Source organism: Somniosus microcephalus, chromosome 22 (genome assembly GCF_052327205.1).
Source record: "Somniosus microcephalus isolate GS21.2 chromosome 22, FLI_Smic_1.0, whole genome shotgun sequence".
NCBI lineage: Eukaryota > Metazoa > Chordata > Chondrichthyes > Squaliformes > Somniosidae > Somniosus > Somniosus microcephalus.
Window position 1 is genome coordinate 43,754,734 of NC_141008.1, and position 16,235 is coordinate 43,770,968.

General features: G+C 44.5%; 1 protein-coding gene across 5 annotated transcripts in view; it reads left to right on the forward strand.

The window, feature by feature from the left end:
- Window positions 1–16,235, forward strand: part of LOC147102226 (integrin alpha-E-like) — a 208,162-nt gene that overhangs the window by 90,318 nt on the left and 101,609 nt on the right. For all 5 annotated transcript variants that reach the window (XM_085964540.1, XM_085964539.1, XM_085964542.1 and 2 more), the window contains exons 14-18: window positions 1,400–1,532; window positions 6,162–6,304; window positions 6,471–6,611; window positions 7,802–8,005; window positions 10,827–10,957. In XM_085964540.1, the coding sequence (XP_085820666.1) occupies window positions 1,400–1,532; window positions 6,162–6,304; window positions 6,471–6,611; window positions 7,802–8,005; window positions 10,827–10,957 (752 nt within the window). The remainder of the gene's footprint in view (window positions 1–1,399; window positions 1,533–6,161; window positions 6,305–6,470; window positions 6,612–7,801; window positions 8,006–10,826; window positions 10,958–16,235) is intronic.

Consider the following 16,235-nt stretch of genomic DNA (forward strand, 5'->3'; position numbering starts at 1 on the left):
ATACAGGCTAAGTGAGTGGGCAGAGATTTGGCAGATGCAATATAATGTTGGAAAGTGTGAGGTTCTGCACTTTGGCAGAAAAAATCAAAGAGCAAGTTATTATCTAAATGGAGAGAAACTGTAAAATGCTACAGTACAAAGGGATCTGGGGGTCCTGGTGCATGAAACACAAAAAGTTAGTATGCAGGTGCAGCAGGTGATCAGGAAGGCCAATGTAATCTTGGCTTTTATTGCGAGGGGGATGGAGTATAAAAACAGGGAAGTCTTGCTGCAGTTATACAGGGTATTGGTGAGGCCACACCTGGAATACTGCATGCAGTTTTGGTTTCCATATTTAAGAAAAGATATACTTGCTCTCGAGGCGGTTCAGAGAAGGTTCACTCGGTTGATTCCGGAGGTGAGGGGGTTGACGTATGAGGAAAGGTTGAGTAGGTTGGGACTCTACTCATTGGAGTTCAGAAGATGGAGGACACGTAAAAATCAACATTTCATTGTGCAGTACACACGTCTGCTGCATATATGACACAAAATTGAATTGAATTGAATGAGAGGCGATCTTATCGAAACATATAAGATTGTGAGGGGGCTTGATCGGGTGGATGCGGTGAGGATGTTTCCACTGATGGGTGAGACTAGAACTAGGGGGCATAATCTTAGAATAAGGGGCTGCCCTTTCAAAACTGAGATGAGGAGAAACTTCTTCACTCAGAGGGTAGTAAATCTATGGAATTTGCTACCCCAGAGAGCTGCGGAAGCTGCAACATTAATAAATTTAAAATGGAGATAGACAGTTTCCTAGCAGATAAGGGAATTGGGGGTTTACGGGGAGAGGGCAGGGAAGTGGACGTGAGTCTAGATTCGGATCAGCCATGATCCTATTGAATGGCGGAGCAGGCCCGAGGGGCCGTATGGCCTACTCCTGCTCCTACTTCTTATGTTCTTATGTTATTGAAGTTTCCAACCAGTATTGGTCTGTCCAAGCATCCACCATATCAACTGTTGTGGTAGTCTTCACCACACCATCTGGGGCTCCTTTTGGGATTATCTTTATTGACCAGTTTCACCCCTGACTTAGACAACAAATCACTAGATTGCTCAGGTGAATTTACAGATTACAGCAGTGGTGCTATACCAATGGTGCAATGATCCAGTGCACAGAAGGAACTAGCTGCATATTTTCCACCCATTATTATAGGAGCTCATACTGCACATTCTCTTCATCTCCAGCACATGGGCTATGGTGTGATCAGATAGAGGTGACATTTTTCTCTTTATACAGTTATTGTACCAATTCATAGGGACACAATTTCTTGTATTAAATTTAAATGGCTTTTTCTGCGAACCTAGTGATTATCATTACTAATTCCTCTGCAGTAAACATCTGTCATGACCCTTACAGGGCAACATTTTGCTTGGTGCTGTGGGAGCATATGACTGGACTGGAGGAGTAATAATGTACAACGAAGAGAAAGGAACAGCACAGTTTCTAAACGAGTCCAAAGGAACACTCGCAGCAGCTCATGGTTACCTTGGTACGTTTCACCTTAACACGTAAAGTTTCTTTATGAAACTCTTAGAACCTTTACTCATGTCAATACCCTGTAAACAAGTACCTGAGCTGAACCAAACTATAAATTTATATCAAGTGCACATATAGCTTCACATCAAAACGATTTTAAGACTTGGGGTAGGGCTGTAGACTTCTGTGCTATTCCTATCCTTTTTTCTCTTTCCTTGCTCTTTCGATTATCAAGGACACCAGCATACAAATAAATGTGCGATTACCAAATGAGAACTGAATCTTTGTAACACTGGTCTCTTCTGTGAAACTGGTACAGAGAAATCATGATAAAAAAGTGTCTAGTGTGCCTGGGAACATAATCAAATCTTCAGTCTTTTCTGTCAACTCTAAGGCCGCGAATTTAATTGAGGAGGTGGCTTGAAGTCGGATTGCCTGGTGGGCGGGGTCTGGACCCGCTGCTGGCTGCATCTGCTCCCGAGTTGAAATTTTAATTTAATTGGCCCCTTAAGTGCCGTGGTGCGTGCTGGCCAGTCCAATGACCGGGATCAGGTCTGTTAGTCGTCTCTGATGACGTCATTAGTGCAGATGTTTTTAAGGGTTCCATGCAGCCTCAGCCTTTAATTTCTTGATTCTGCTGGCCTCTGAATGTGCCAAGGCCACAATGAATGCTTCCAAACTGAAAGCTGTTCCACGCTTCAATGAGGACTCCCTCCAAGCTCTTGTGGAGGGAGTAAGAGGGCGGAGGGAGATTCTGGTCCCTCCTGATGGCTGGAGGAATCCTCCTCAGCAAACCAAGGCAGCCTGGCTGCACATTGCTGAGGAGGTCAGCGCAAGGTCCTTTTGTTCACGCACCTGGGTCCAGTGCCGGAAACGGTTTAGTGATCTTCTGCGATCAGCAAAAGTGAGTATCACATCACACTTACCTTCAATCTGCTTCCCTTCTCTTCTCATCACCAGCACTCTGCTTTGTAAGTCTGCTCCTCCACATCCCACCTTGCCCTTACTTCCCTTGCACCCTCTATCCATCTCTCTCTCTACTGAATCACCTCACCATCTTGCTATGCACTCCTCGCACTCGTTCTCACTGTTATGCAATGACAACAACTAACAACGCACAGGGAGGCAACTTCCTCTTGGCACGTCACTCCATCCTTGTCTCCCTCTAACCGTCAATGTTATGGATTCTTCACAGTCACTCCATCACTCTCGCTGAAACTCCACTTGTGTCCCTCCTTGCAGGAAAAGATAGCCCACAAACTCCAGAGCCTGCGGGGAAACCCGGACTTCCGGCTCTGGGTGGGTCGGAAACTTCAAAATCCCGGCCCTCATAACAAAATCAAGATCTTTGTGTTCTGCATTTTAAATATTTATCCTGTAAAACAGAGTACACATATTCATTCACATGTAGCGGTACCACCGAGTGTCCCTTACTTTTTGGACATAATTCCCTTTACCTACGTTGTATTGAGTTTGCATGTTTGGGCCGTTGCCCCTTTAAGAACGCGAGCCGGGCCAGCTTGGCCTCCCGCGGCAATCGCCGGCCCAGCTCGGTCTCCCGCTCCCGCGGCAATCGCCGGCCCAGCTCGGCCTCCCGCTCCTGCGACTTCGGCCGCAACGGCCAGCTCCAATGCCGGGTAAACGTGATAACGTCATCACGCAATCCACGGGACTGCCGAGTCAGTCCTCGTGGCGTCCCCACTGGGGAAAGACCTGTTCCACGACTCTCCTGCATCGTTCTACGTTGTTTGCTGTATTTCATCTAATCCAACATTAAAATCCTGTTTGTTGTTCTTCCGAGTCAAGCTCCGTCATTTGTTAGGAATACACCTATTCCTACACACATAATTACCAAGACACACTAGTGTCGTGGTTATGCTGCTGGACTAGTAATCCAGAGAATGAGAGTTCTGCCAGGGCAGGTTGAGAATTTGAATTCAGTTTAAAAAATCTGGGAATAAAAAGCTGGTATCAGTAAAAGTGACCATGAAGCTGTCGGATTGTTGTAAAAACCCAACTGGGAAGAAAACCTGCCTTCCTTACCCAGTCTTACCTATATGTGACTCCAGTCCTACACTTAACTGTCCTCTAAAGTGGTCTAGAAAGTCACTCAGTTTTACCAAACCACTATCTCAGAACAACTAGGGATGGGCAATAAATGCCGGCTTTGGCGACGCCCACATCCTGAGAATGAAAAATATATTTTTTAATTCACATTCGGTTGCATAAAAATGAATAATTGGGGCAGGAGATTGTGCTTTATGAATTTAATTGATTGTTATAATTTTTACGCTAGCTTTTCTTCACAAGTTGACCTTTACAGCCACAATGTCATAGGTTACGAGTATGGGATGGTCCAGCTGCAAATATCTGTCTTGTACATGACACAACAACAACTTGTATTTATATAGCACCTTTAACGTAGTAAAATGTCCCAAAAAGCTTCACAGGAGTATTAAAAGACAAAAAGTTTGACCCTGAGCCACATAAGGAGAAATTAGGGCAGGTGACCAAAAGCTTGGTCAAAGAGGTAGGTTTTAAGGAGCGTCTTAAAGGAGGAAAGAGAGGTAGCGAGATGGAGAGGTTTAGGCGGGGAATTCCAGAGCTTAGGGCCAAGGCAACAGAAGGCACGGCCACCAATGGTTGCACACGTGTAAAGGTGCAAGTTTCAGTTCACACAAAACACATCTGTTTATGGAAACAGCTTTTTTTGCTGTGAATACAAGTTAGAATTGTTGGAAGGGACTTTCTATTCAAAATACATACCCATTTACAAAAGAAAATGCCAGGCTTAGCAGAAATTTTTACAACATTTTTTAAAATGTCAGTTTTCATACTGATCTAGGGAGCCTCAACTAAGGTCTCCCACCTTGGCAGGATGTTGTAGTATGGCCAGTTACAAGGGACAACTTTCTGTGTGTCTCAGAATGACTAGATTGTAAATTCTGCTTAATTCACAGGAACCTAAGAGGTGCCCAGAAATAGCGCCCCCCCCCCCCCCCCCCCCTCTGTTGGGAATGTGTGCTGCATGCAGTGAGCTTTCTCAGGAACGATCGGCTCTGGGTGGCCCTCAGATCAGTCTGAAATTACTTTTTCTTCCTGCCCACAAAGGAGACACTTCGGGATGTTCCCAGTATTTAGTGTTACTTGAGCAAATAAAGCAGGAAAGGAAGAAAGAAATAACTTGCATTTATATAGTGCCTTTCACAACCTCAGGACCTCCCAAAGTACCTTACAGCCAATGAAGTACTTTTGAAGTGTAGTCACTGTTGCCTCAGCTCATCTGCTGCTGAAACCCTCATCCATGCCTTTGTTACCTCCAGACTCGACTATTCCAACACACTCCTGGCCGGCCTCCCATCCTCCACCCTCCATAAACTTACGCTCATCCAAAACTCTGCTGCCCATATCCTAACTCGCACCAAGCCCTATTCATCCATAACCCCTGTGCGCGCTGACCTACATTGGCGCTCGGTTGAGCAACGCCTTAAAATTATCATCTTTATTTTCAAATCCCTCCATGGCCTTGCCCCTCCCTATCTCTGTAACCTCCTTCAGCCCTACAACCATCCGAGATATCTGCGCTCCTCCAATTCTGGCCTTTTGCGCATCCCTGATTTTAATCACTCAACCATTAGCAGCCGTGCCTTCAGCTGCTGAGGTCCTAAGCTCTGGAATTTCCTCCCTAAACCTCTCCGCCTCTCCACCGCTCTTTCCTCCTTTAATACTCTCCTTAAAACCTACCTCATCTGCCTTAATATCTCCTTATGTGGCTCAGTGTCAAATTTTGTTTGATAATGCTCCTGTGAAGCACCTTGGGGTGTTTTACTACGTTAAAGGTGCTATATAAATGTATGTTGTTGTTGCAGCACTCCCTCAGTATTGCACTGGGAGTGTCAGCCTAGATTTCTGTGCTCAAATATCTGAAGTGGGACTTGAACCCTCAACCTTCTGACTCAGAGGCAAGAGTGATACCCACTGAGCCACGGCTAACACTCAACTTAAGCATGTGGGTCGGTGTTAAATAGACATTTAAAAAAAAATTGTTGGAGAAATTTCCGGCAATTATAATAATTTTCTATCTTAAATAAATGTCACTATGTATTGTATATTAAAATAGCTGTGTAGGTCCAAACTTCCATTGCAAATGGCAGTGAAAACTCCTATGTTAGGCTTCCTCTGTGAGAAAATCCTTTATAAATGTGTCAAAGTTTAACTGTATTTTTGAAAGTGTTTTAATCAGTCTTTGACTTTCTAATGCCTCTTTACCATTTGAATGTGTTGCCCTTTGCATGTGATCCAGCACGTTTTCATCATTTTCTGACTTCTAGCACATATCCGTTCACTGGCTATAAAATCCATGAGCTGCCCTTTGTGGTAGTTATCGTCTCTGTACTGGTGACCTTTTTCTGTCCTGTCTCCCTTATTTGTTTTGGTCAGTCCTAAAGGAGTTTGCTGGCGTTCCTGTATCATTTCTGATGAAGGGTCCCCACCTGAAATGTTAACTTAACTTTTCTCTTTCCAGATGCCGATGGATCTGTTGTGTAATGCCAACACTTTCTGTTTTTATGTTAGATTTATAGCATTTCCAGTTTCTCTTATTATCTCTGTAGTTCCGTTAATGTCTGTTTCTACACTGCAGGATACAGTGTAGCTACAGTAATGGGAGTGAGTGGGCAACACTTGTACATTGCTGGAGCCCCTCGGCATAGCCAGACTGGACAAGTCCTAGTATTTCAAGCAGGAACTCCTGTCAAAATAAAGCAACATCTTGCAGGGAAACAGGTTAGTTCATCTTTGGAACTAGAGTTCAACATTGGCAAAACATTGTTTGGCACAAAATTAAAGGCTTGGTTGATGATTAAACTTTGCATGCTAATGACTTTAAGATATTGTGGGAAATTATAGTAGAAAGGCGATAAGGTTCAATAATTGAATTTATCTGTTTCAGCTGGGATCATACTTTGGCTCAGAGCTGTGCTCTCTGGACATAAACAGAGACCAGGTAACAGATTATCTTCTTGTCGGTGCTCCGTTCTTTCATGTACGAGGGGAGGAAGGCGTGGTTTATGTCTACCGTCTGAATGAAAAGGTATGAAATGGTGGCTGGTCCTCCTTACCATGCACGTGTGGATCAGGGACAAGCCGCTGCCTCTAGTGGATTTTGTAATATCTTGAGCATTGTTTTCTGGAGGATAGACTCTATTCCTCTGTAATACAGAAAGAATTTCATTATTCCGCGTAGTTCTGAATGAAAAGGAAAACAAAAGTTGGGTTCAAGGGACAACTGGATGCATTTCTGTCGAAGAGATATTGAGGAATATGGAGAGAAGACAGATGGTGAGGTTGATCTCTGGTAATGAGATGGGATTATTTGGGTTCAATGACCTTTCCCACTTCCTAATTTTTTTATGTTCTAATAGTAGGACAACACAACCAAGCGACAATTACCAATTCAGCATCTTCCACATTTATAACAAGTATTTTACTTATCTCGGAGACAGAGACAGACAAAACGACAGAATTTCCTGACTCCTCCCTGCCCCAGTCCCCTACAGGAACAGTACAATTTCCTGTCCCTGGCATTTACATAGCTCAGGAAACACCCCCAGCACAGACCCTCTGCCTGGGTTTAGAGCTAGTAGAAAGGATAGGAAAGTGAGGTGCAGCAGTAGACTTCTCGGGCCTTGGAGATTGGGACCTCATGGCTCCTGATGGAGATCGGTAGCCCGAAGGTCCTGATATCCAGGATATCCTTGGGAGGGAGGGATTCCAACTACAAAATAAAAACCTACTTGAAAATCTTTAGCCTGCCCTGGAATTCTTGGAGGCTCGGGCAGGCTCCAGCGCTGGGGCTCCCAGACAGTGAGGTGGAAAGCTGGCACTGTCCCCTTCCACCTTATTGGAAAGGCTCCATCAGGCCTGTGCTTATGGAGTGTAGGGCAAGTTGCCCTCAGGAAAGCCCAGAAATTCCAGTGCAATGAAAATCCTTCATTTCCTGACCTTTGTCACCTGGGGAACTGGGCATTCCCTGGGGTACTGGGCATTCCTTGGGGTACTGGGCATTCCCTGGGGTAAGGTCACGAAGATCAGCCCTATGCAATTTTCAAAAGTGATCCTCAGGTTTTCATGAAAACGTGTAAAATGCCACAGGATGCATATTGTTGAGCTTGGCCTAATATGTGACAGGCTCCCATTAATCAGTTGAATTATGAGCTGCAGACAGCACTGGTTCCTTGTTCTCTTGCTACCTCTGCTCCCTATGTTTCTTTTATTAAATAGGATACCTTTGAAGATAAGGAGTGTTTAACAGGAATATCCAGTTTTACCAACGCCAGATTTGGGGTTGCCATAGCAAACATAGGTGACATCAACATAGATGGATACAACGATGTAGCTATTGGAGCTCCTCTGGAGGAAGACCATAGTGGCAGCATCTATATCTTTAATGGGCAAAGTGATGGCATCCACAAGACTCATTCCCAGGTGAGGTTAGCTATAGCAGCCTTATTGTGCTTGCTACAATCCAGGCTCTCCTAACTCTCTCTATTTGTGTTCACATTGAAGAGCAGTCTCCATTAGTGGTCATGTCCCCCCATGACCTGAAACTTACAATCTTGGTAATGCTGTGAACAGGAATGTTCCTCATGACTAACAATGACAGGCTCCCATTAATCAGTTGAATTATGAGCTGCAGACAGCAGTGGTTCCTTGTTCTTGAGCTACCTCTGCTCCTTATGTTTTTTTTTATTAAATAGGATACCTTTGAAGATGAGTGTTTAACAAGAATATCCAGTTTTACTGAGATTTCACAATAGAAAAACGCTATGCTGTACAGACTAAAACTGTTCAATTGACACAGAAGCAAAAGAACCACAGCAGAACAAACAGCAATGTATTGTTAAATAAAAACAGAAAATGCTGGAAATACTCAGCAGGTCAGGCAGCATCTGTGGAGAGAGAAACAGAGTTAACGTTTCAGGTCGATGACCTTTCGTCAGAATGTATTGTTAAATCCCGCACTGCTTTATCTCAACTCCTGCTAATGGTTGTAGCAATCAGAGAACAAACTCAGTGTGAGTCAATCAAGTGACCTCTGAGTTCTTGGACAAGACACAAATAGGCAGCAGCCAGTAGGTTTGAGCAATAGATCAGATTTATTAAGCTTACAGCGTAATTAATACTTAACATTAGGCGATAGTCAAAACGAATAGCTCGCAGCCCTTGGTCTCTGGAGCCCTTCGGACACAGGCAACGTCGTCGTAAGTCTGTTCCTTTTCTTCGCAGCAAATCTCTGTGTAAAGTTGTTCTTTGAGTATTGAGGTTTTAACCCTTTCCTTATCAACCGTTTGTTTGGCCAGTGTCTATATATGGTCTTTACAAAAATCACCTCCTTTAATTGGTTCTAATGGTCAAAATACCATCGTCACTCAGGTTAAGGCTAATAACCAGGCCACTCCTTTTCCAGTACATTTCCACTAACACTGCCCCATTGTCTTGTTATCTTGTTTATAGCTTTTCACCCCATTGGAATTTACCATATCTCTCATTTCATAGCCTCCCTGGTACAAGGCCTTTATACCAAGGGCCCATATCAGCGCTGTTTCACTTGTTTTGAGGTATCCAGACTATCTCACTTTAATCTACTAGATAAATACCTTAACTTCCATGATCTCTCTCATTTTATGTCCTTATACTAATTATCCTTTAAATATTGTTGCAATTAGTTCTGTTAAGCGAACTCTAAGTTCTACTCAGCATTATAATATGTTATTTAATGATTTGACCTTCACTTGCAGCCTGTGGCTGTTTGTTATCAAAGCTTAGTCAAAACTGCTTTTGACTGTCCTCGCAGCTGCATTCTGAACAAGTCTTAGTATTTTAGTTCCCCAGGAGTAATTATGGGTAATCTTATTTGGTCAATGGCTACACTTGAATTTATACCTATATGATTCTCGACTACTAAATATCTTTAAATATCAGCCTTTCACTTATTATTTCACAAACTAAGTAACTCGGCAGAAGCCTTAATCTGATCAGCTCCTTGCAGCTAACGCTACAAACAGTGGAAAGTTGCCTTTCCTTCAGCTAGCAAACGGTGTCGTGAATAACTAAACTCAGACCCCATGGCCAAGACAAGACAATTCCTTTCAGAAGCAGCTAACGCTTTCATTTTAAATGTACAGTACTCAGCCTAACTAAAACATTTTGTATGATAATTTATAATATAACTTTTACAATATGAAGTGGAGCTCTGCTTCAATGTGCTAAAAAGGTGCTTGTTTGTGTGTCATTGTTCGAACGCTCTATGCGGTGCTCTAACTGGACTTTAAATCGCAGGCACATGGCTCAGTTCTTCATTTTAGTTCAAATTTCAGCATACATTTTTTTCTTTTTCTCTCTGTTATTACTCTGAATTTACCAGTGAAGTTTCATTTTTTTATCCAATAAATTCTAGAAAGCGTCTCTGACTTCTATTCCGCAGTCAGTGTTTGCACATCAGACATGAATATATTAGAATATTTTAAATGGAGAAACACTTAATCATTGTATGGCATTCACCTTATGGCTAGCCTGTTACCACCAAGAAGGGAAAAGTACAGGAGCAAAAGATGTTACAGGCACTAACCACTGCCACAACATCCCTGAATAAAGCAGTGGAGCTCACTATATGATTGATTGTTACATTTCTTCTGCTGTGTCAACTTGAAAGACTTGAATTTCTGCCAGTTGCTACATACCAGAAGATAAATGTAACTGAGAGAGCCAAGTGTAGATGCAACCAAAATAGCATTCGGCAATTGTCACGCTGCAGGTGTCAGGATAGCACTGAATCTTGTTTTTTTAATTTGCCCTTTGTCTATTATTTACTGATGGTATTTCTATTCAATTATATTTTTCTGTGTGTTTTATTCAGAGGATGGTGTGAAATGTTATACTGCAGAAACTAGTACAGTAACATCAACACAAGTAGAACCCTGAGTTAATGCTGCACTGGGATTGTCATGATACAATGTGCATTGTGCCACAGGAGTGCAGGAAATTCTGCACTAAACTCTTTCACTGGCTGTTAATGAGTTGCTCGAGGGCTGAGATTCACAGATAATACAGCATTGTTGAATTTTAAAGCCTACTTGTAACAGGAATTATTTAGCATTTTCTGTATTCCTAATGCAGATAGAGTTGTTTTTAAAGTATACAATAAGTGGAGTCTGCATATTCTGGAACTGATAATGTAAAAGCAAGGCAGCTAGTGTTAAGGAAATAGCTCGTCTCTTCTGATGCACTTTTTAATCTTTACCTTTAGCGAATAAGGGGGAAGGATGTTATGCTTGGGCTGCAGTACTTTGGACAATCAATAGACGGCGGATCAGATGTGGATACAGATGGGCTGTTTGATATAACAGTCAGTGCAAGGGACAATGTTGTTGTGCTCAGGTATGTAGCCATATTTAATATAACACCTTTTTTTAACAGACCAGTTGGTTACCTTGTGTTTTTAAAGATGCTTAAAACTGCTCATAACTTGGCAGATTGTTTAGAGGGGAAATAAGATTGATAGTTTTTGGAAAATGCATGCACCGTAGTAATATAGTAAAATTAGGAACAGGAGGAGGTCATTCAGCCCCTTGAGCTTGCTCCATCATTCAGTTAGATCATGGCTGATCTGTACCTCAACTCCATTTACCCACCTTTGCTCCATATTCCTTGATACCCTTATCTAACAGAAAATGCTGGAAAAAAATCAACCTTTCTCAGTCTTGAAAGCTCCAGCAACCACAGCCTTTTGGGGGAGAGAGTTCCAGATTTCCACTACCCTTTGTGTGAAAAAGTGAAATAGAGTACAAAATCAAGTTATGGTAAACCTTTATAAATCAGCTGGAGTATTGTGTCCAATTCTGGGCATCACATTTTAGGAAGGATGTGAAGGCCTCAGAAAGGGTGCAGAGGAGATTTACTAAAATGGTACCAAGAATGAGGAACTTCAATTATGTGGAGAGACTGTAGAAGCTAGGACTGTTCCCCTTATAGCAGATGAGGTTAAAGGGAGATTTAATAAAGGCATTCAAAATTATGTAGGGTTTGATAGAGTAGATACGGTGAAACTTTTGTTACTGGCAGAACGGTCAGTTACTAGAGGACACAACTTAAGATAATTGGCAAAAGAACCAGGGGGAGATGAGAATTTTTTTTACACAGCGAGTTATGTTCTGGAATGCACTGCCTGAAAGGGTGGTGGAAGCAGATTCAGTTGTACCTTTCTAAAAATGTAAGAAGTCACACAACACCAGGTTATAGTCCAACAGTTTTATTTGAAATCACAAGCTTTCGGAGCGCTGCTCCTTCGTCAGGTGAAGTGGAGAGATGCATAAAGACACAGCTTATATAGTCAGAGAATAATGCCAGATGATTACAGGTAATCTTTCTAACTGCCATTTATCACACCTCGGCAGAGAGATAATCACAGCGATCAATGGTGTGAATGGTGTCCAAACAGGTTAGTCAGGAAAACATTACATCAAAGAACAATGAGGTGGGGTCACAAGGGGTCAAATGTTGCAGATGCTGGAGTCTGTATGAAAAACAAAAAACAGACAAAAAACCATTTTTTTTGCTGGAAATCACAGCAGGTCCGGCCGCATCTGTGTAGAGAGAACAAGCCAACGACGACTCGAGTCTGGGTGACCCTACGTCAGGTGGGGTTACATGTAGCGTGACATGAACCCAAGATCGCGGTTGAGGCTGTCCTCATGAGTGCGGAACTTGGCTATCAGTTTCTGCTCGACGATTTTGCGTTGTCGTGTGTCTTGAAGGCCGCCTTGGAGAATGCTTACCCAGACTCGAGTCGTCATTGGCTTGTTCTCTCTACACAGATGCGGCTGGACTTGCTGTGATTTCCAGCAAAAAAAATGTTTTTTTGTCTGTTTTTTGTTTTTCATACAGACTCCAGCATCTGCAACATTTGACCCCTTGTGACCCCACCTCATTGTTCTTTGATGTAATGTTTTCCTGACTAACCTGTTTGGACACCATTCACACCATTGATCGCTGTGATTATCTCTCTGCCGAGGTGTGATAAATGGCAGTTAGAAAGATTACCTGTAATCATCTGGCATTATTCTCTGACTATATAAGCTGTGTCTTTATGCATCTCTCCACTTCACCTGACGAAGGAGCAGCGGTCCGAAAGCTTGTGATTTCAAATAAAACTGTTGGACTATAACCTGGTGTTGTGTGACTTCTTACATTTGTCCACCCCAGTCCAACTCCGGCATCTCCACACCTTTCTAAAAGGAATTGGACCTATATTTGAAAAGGAGAAATTTACAGGACTGTGGGGAAAGAGCAGGGGAGTGGGACTATTTGGATAGCTCTTTCAAAAAACCAGCACAAGCACAAATGCCCTCCTTCTGTGCTGTAAGATTATTTTATTCTAAGTGCTACCTGATTTTGCTCCTGAATGACCTAGCTGTAATTTTAAGATGTTGGCCGCAAAATTCAACCCTGTAGCGCTGGCAGTTTTGGCTGTTTTTTTTTTTTGAATGGCGTCCGCCTCACTTCCGGCGTGGCCCATGCTGATCGCCATCTTGGTGAGGGCGATAGTGTGGGCAGTATGCAGATCGTGATGTCAGTCAGCGTGCAATGCTGATTTGACACACGACCTGCCATTTTTGACATCGCTGCTCCATTCAATGGCCTCTCCTAAACACACACTGCTGAACGTGCATTCAGCTGCACGAGGGACCCCCCCACCAGCGCTACTTAAAGGGATACATCCAACTTGCGGGTAAGTTGTTTATTGCTTTTGTAATGGCTCTTGCAGAGTTTGTAGGTGTACTGCGTTACTGGAAGAGATTTCAAAAGTTGTTAAAGCATGCAGGGAGTGCTGCTGAAGATTGGGAAGGCATTGGCTGTTACTGGAAGGCCTCTGACTCCACCACTTGCTCCCAATCACGGGGGCTCTACTTGCAGTCCCCCTCGCGCTGCATTATGACAGGATGATGCAGCAGAGGCAGCAAAGACAAGCTGCTTGCAAAGGGAGGGGGAGGAGGGCTCTCAGCAGGAGGTCTTACCCATCTAAGGCCTTCAGGGAGCACTTCTCCTACCTGTACCTAAGTCAGGAGCAGTGTGTTCGGCAACAAGAAGGTGGTCATAGAACTCTGCCACCTCTTGGAACCAGCCCTGCAGCCTCAGAGCAGGGCGATGGTGGCTCTGCCGGTGGCCCTCAAGGTGACCGTAGCCCTGAATCTTTTCGCTAGCAGATCCTTCCAGGCTAGAACAGGCAACATAGCAAACATCTCAAAGTTCACTGTCCATCGTTGCATCCAGGAGGTCACAGAGGCTCTGTATGCTAGGAGAAGAAACTTCATTGTCTTCTCTCAACAGAGAGAAGCAGGAGAAGTGCGCACGTGGCTCTGCCAGGATATCTGGCTCCCCGATATGCAGGGTGCCATCGACTGCACACACGTGGCTTTGCGGGCGCCGGATCTCAATGGTGAGATGTTCCGTAATCACAGTGTTCCACTGACAACGTGCAGTTGGTGTGCGACCACGCCCAGCACATCATGCTGGTGAATGCCCGCTATCCTGGCAGCAGTCACGATCAATCTCCCCTCTAAGCTGCGCTTAGGAAGAGGAGGAGGAAGGGAGGAGGCAGCCTGTGCATCCATGTTCCGGACGGGCTGTCCATGAGCGACTCATCAGACTTTGGTTCCCCTGAATGAAACCGCAGATCCCTTTTGCTCAACAATTCCCCACCTTACCACCCTTCTGTCACAGAACATCACAGCGTCCTCTTGGCCACGATGCTGAAATGAGAGCCATCACAAAACAAACATTCCAAACCACATTTATAAATCATTCAATCTAATACTACATAACGAAGTCAACTAATCACCCACTAATACAATAGCAAAATACTGCAGATGCTGGAAATCTGAAATAACAGCAGAAAATGCTGGAAACACTCAGGTCAGGCAGCATCGAGGAGAGAGAAACAGAGTTAACGTTAAGTGCATAAATGGCAGTGGTGGAAGTACGAATGCTGTCATCCTGAGCGAGGACAGCAGATTCGTGCTCCGTGGAGCCACTGCCACTCCCACGGGGCGGTGCCTCAACAATCCTAGTAATCTGTTGGAGGACAGATTGCTGGACTGCTGTGATACCCTGCAAATCCCTTTCCACATTGGTAAACACAGCCATGATGGCAGCAGTCTGAGCAGCAAAAGTTACAAGTGTATTAATGGGGTTGCCCAGGACTTCCATCCTGGAAATCATGGGGTTCAAGCTCTGCACAAAGCCCTGTGCAATGTTGGTGCCAGACTCCTCCGCGCTCCTTAACAGTGACAACAGGCTCTCTGGCAGGCCTAACAATACACCAAGCATTTCTGTGTGCATGTCCATCACCCTTCTTCTGTAGGCCGCCCCATTGAAGTCCTCATCTGAGTCCTCTGCAGCAGAACTCCAGTGAGCTGGTACCTGCGCTACCCTTTCCCTCTGCCCTGGCTGCAGGCCACTCGTGCCCGGTGACTCGCCACATGCAGATCCCGCCTCTATACTACCCTCTAAAGTATGGGCAGTGACAGTTTTTGAGCTGGTGCCTGCGAGTGTGAGATCAAGTGATGGTGTCCCTTATCTTCCATCAATCTGCTCTTCCTGCACTGGCTGGTCAGGTTGGAGTTCTTGGGTATCTGAAAGGAGAAAGGAACAAGGGTCGGGTTGTGGTGAGGGGAGGGGGAAAGCAAGGTGTGCATGCTTACACCATCAGCAGCTTGTAAGTGAGAAGAGATTGTGTGATGAGAGGGAAGTGGGATGTGAGAAGGAGGGTTAGGTATGAACATACCATCATCTTCGGTGGTTTCAGCCTCGGCGATCACCATGGCTGCTCCAATAATCTCCAGCACAGTCTCCTCCAGCTGTGTCAGGATATGCAGGCTTGCCTGTCTTTCTGCAGGAAGATCCTGCTGCCTCCGGTTATGAGCCACGTTGTCCTGCAAGAGAGAGGGAAGTGTGTCAGTGAGTGTGGTGCAATGTGTTTGGGTGATGTGCGAGTCATAGTTGAATAGCTAGCAATGTGTGCAAGCTGTGAGATGTGGGTGTGAGGCTTGCAGCAGTGGTAAAAGTGTGAGGATGAGGTGAAGGTATGAGTCATGATTGATAGAGATTGTTGGTAGGTGAGTGATAGGGATGTGGTGCATTGAGTAGTATGTGAGGCTGGTGGGATATGGCATTTAAAGATGACTTTACTGACCATGACCATTCGTGTGAGGTCATTGAACTTTTTGCGTCACTGCAACCAGGTCCTCGGGGCAGGGCTGCTGGTATTGACTGCCAGGGCTATCTGCACCCACTGCCTTCGAGTTTGTTTGGAGGGCGTCCTGGCCCCGTGGATAGAGGACCTCTCTTCTCCTGTCTACTTTCTTCACCAAGGCCTCCAGTGCAGTATCTGAGAAACTTGGTGCACACTCGCTTCCCTGTTGCGCCATAATTTAGTGTTCTTCTCGCTCACACTCTCTTGCCTAGCCATTTCCGGCACCTTCTCCAACCAGAATCACCTCCCCTTTAAGAGGTGTAGGCTGACTTTAAGTGGTGCTAGCCTGGCACAAACTTGGGCCCCCTGCTGAGGTGCTGAGCCACTGAACGGCGCGTTTAGTGCTTCCTCACCACTGCAATTATTTTGATTAGCAGGCAGCATGAAGTTTACATGCTGCCTGCA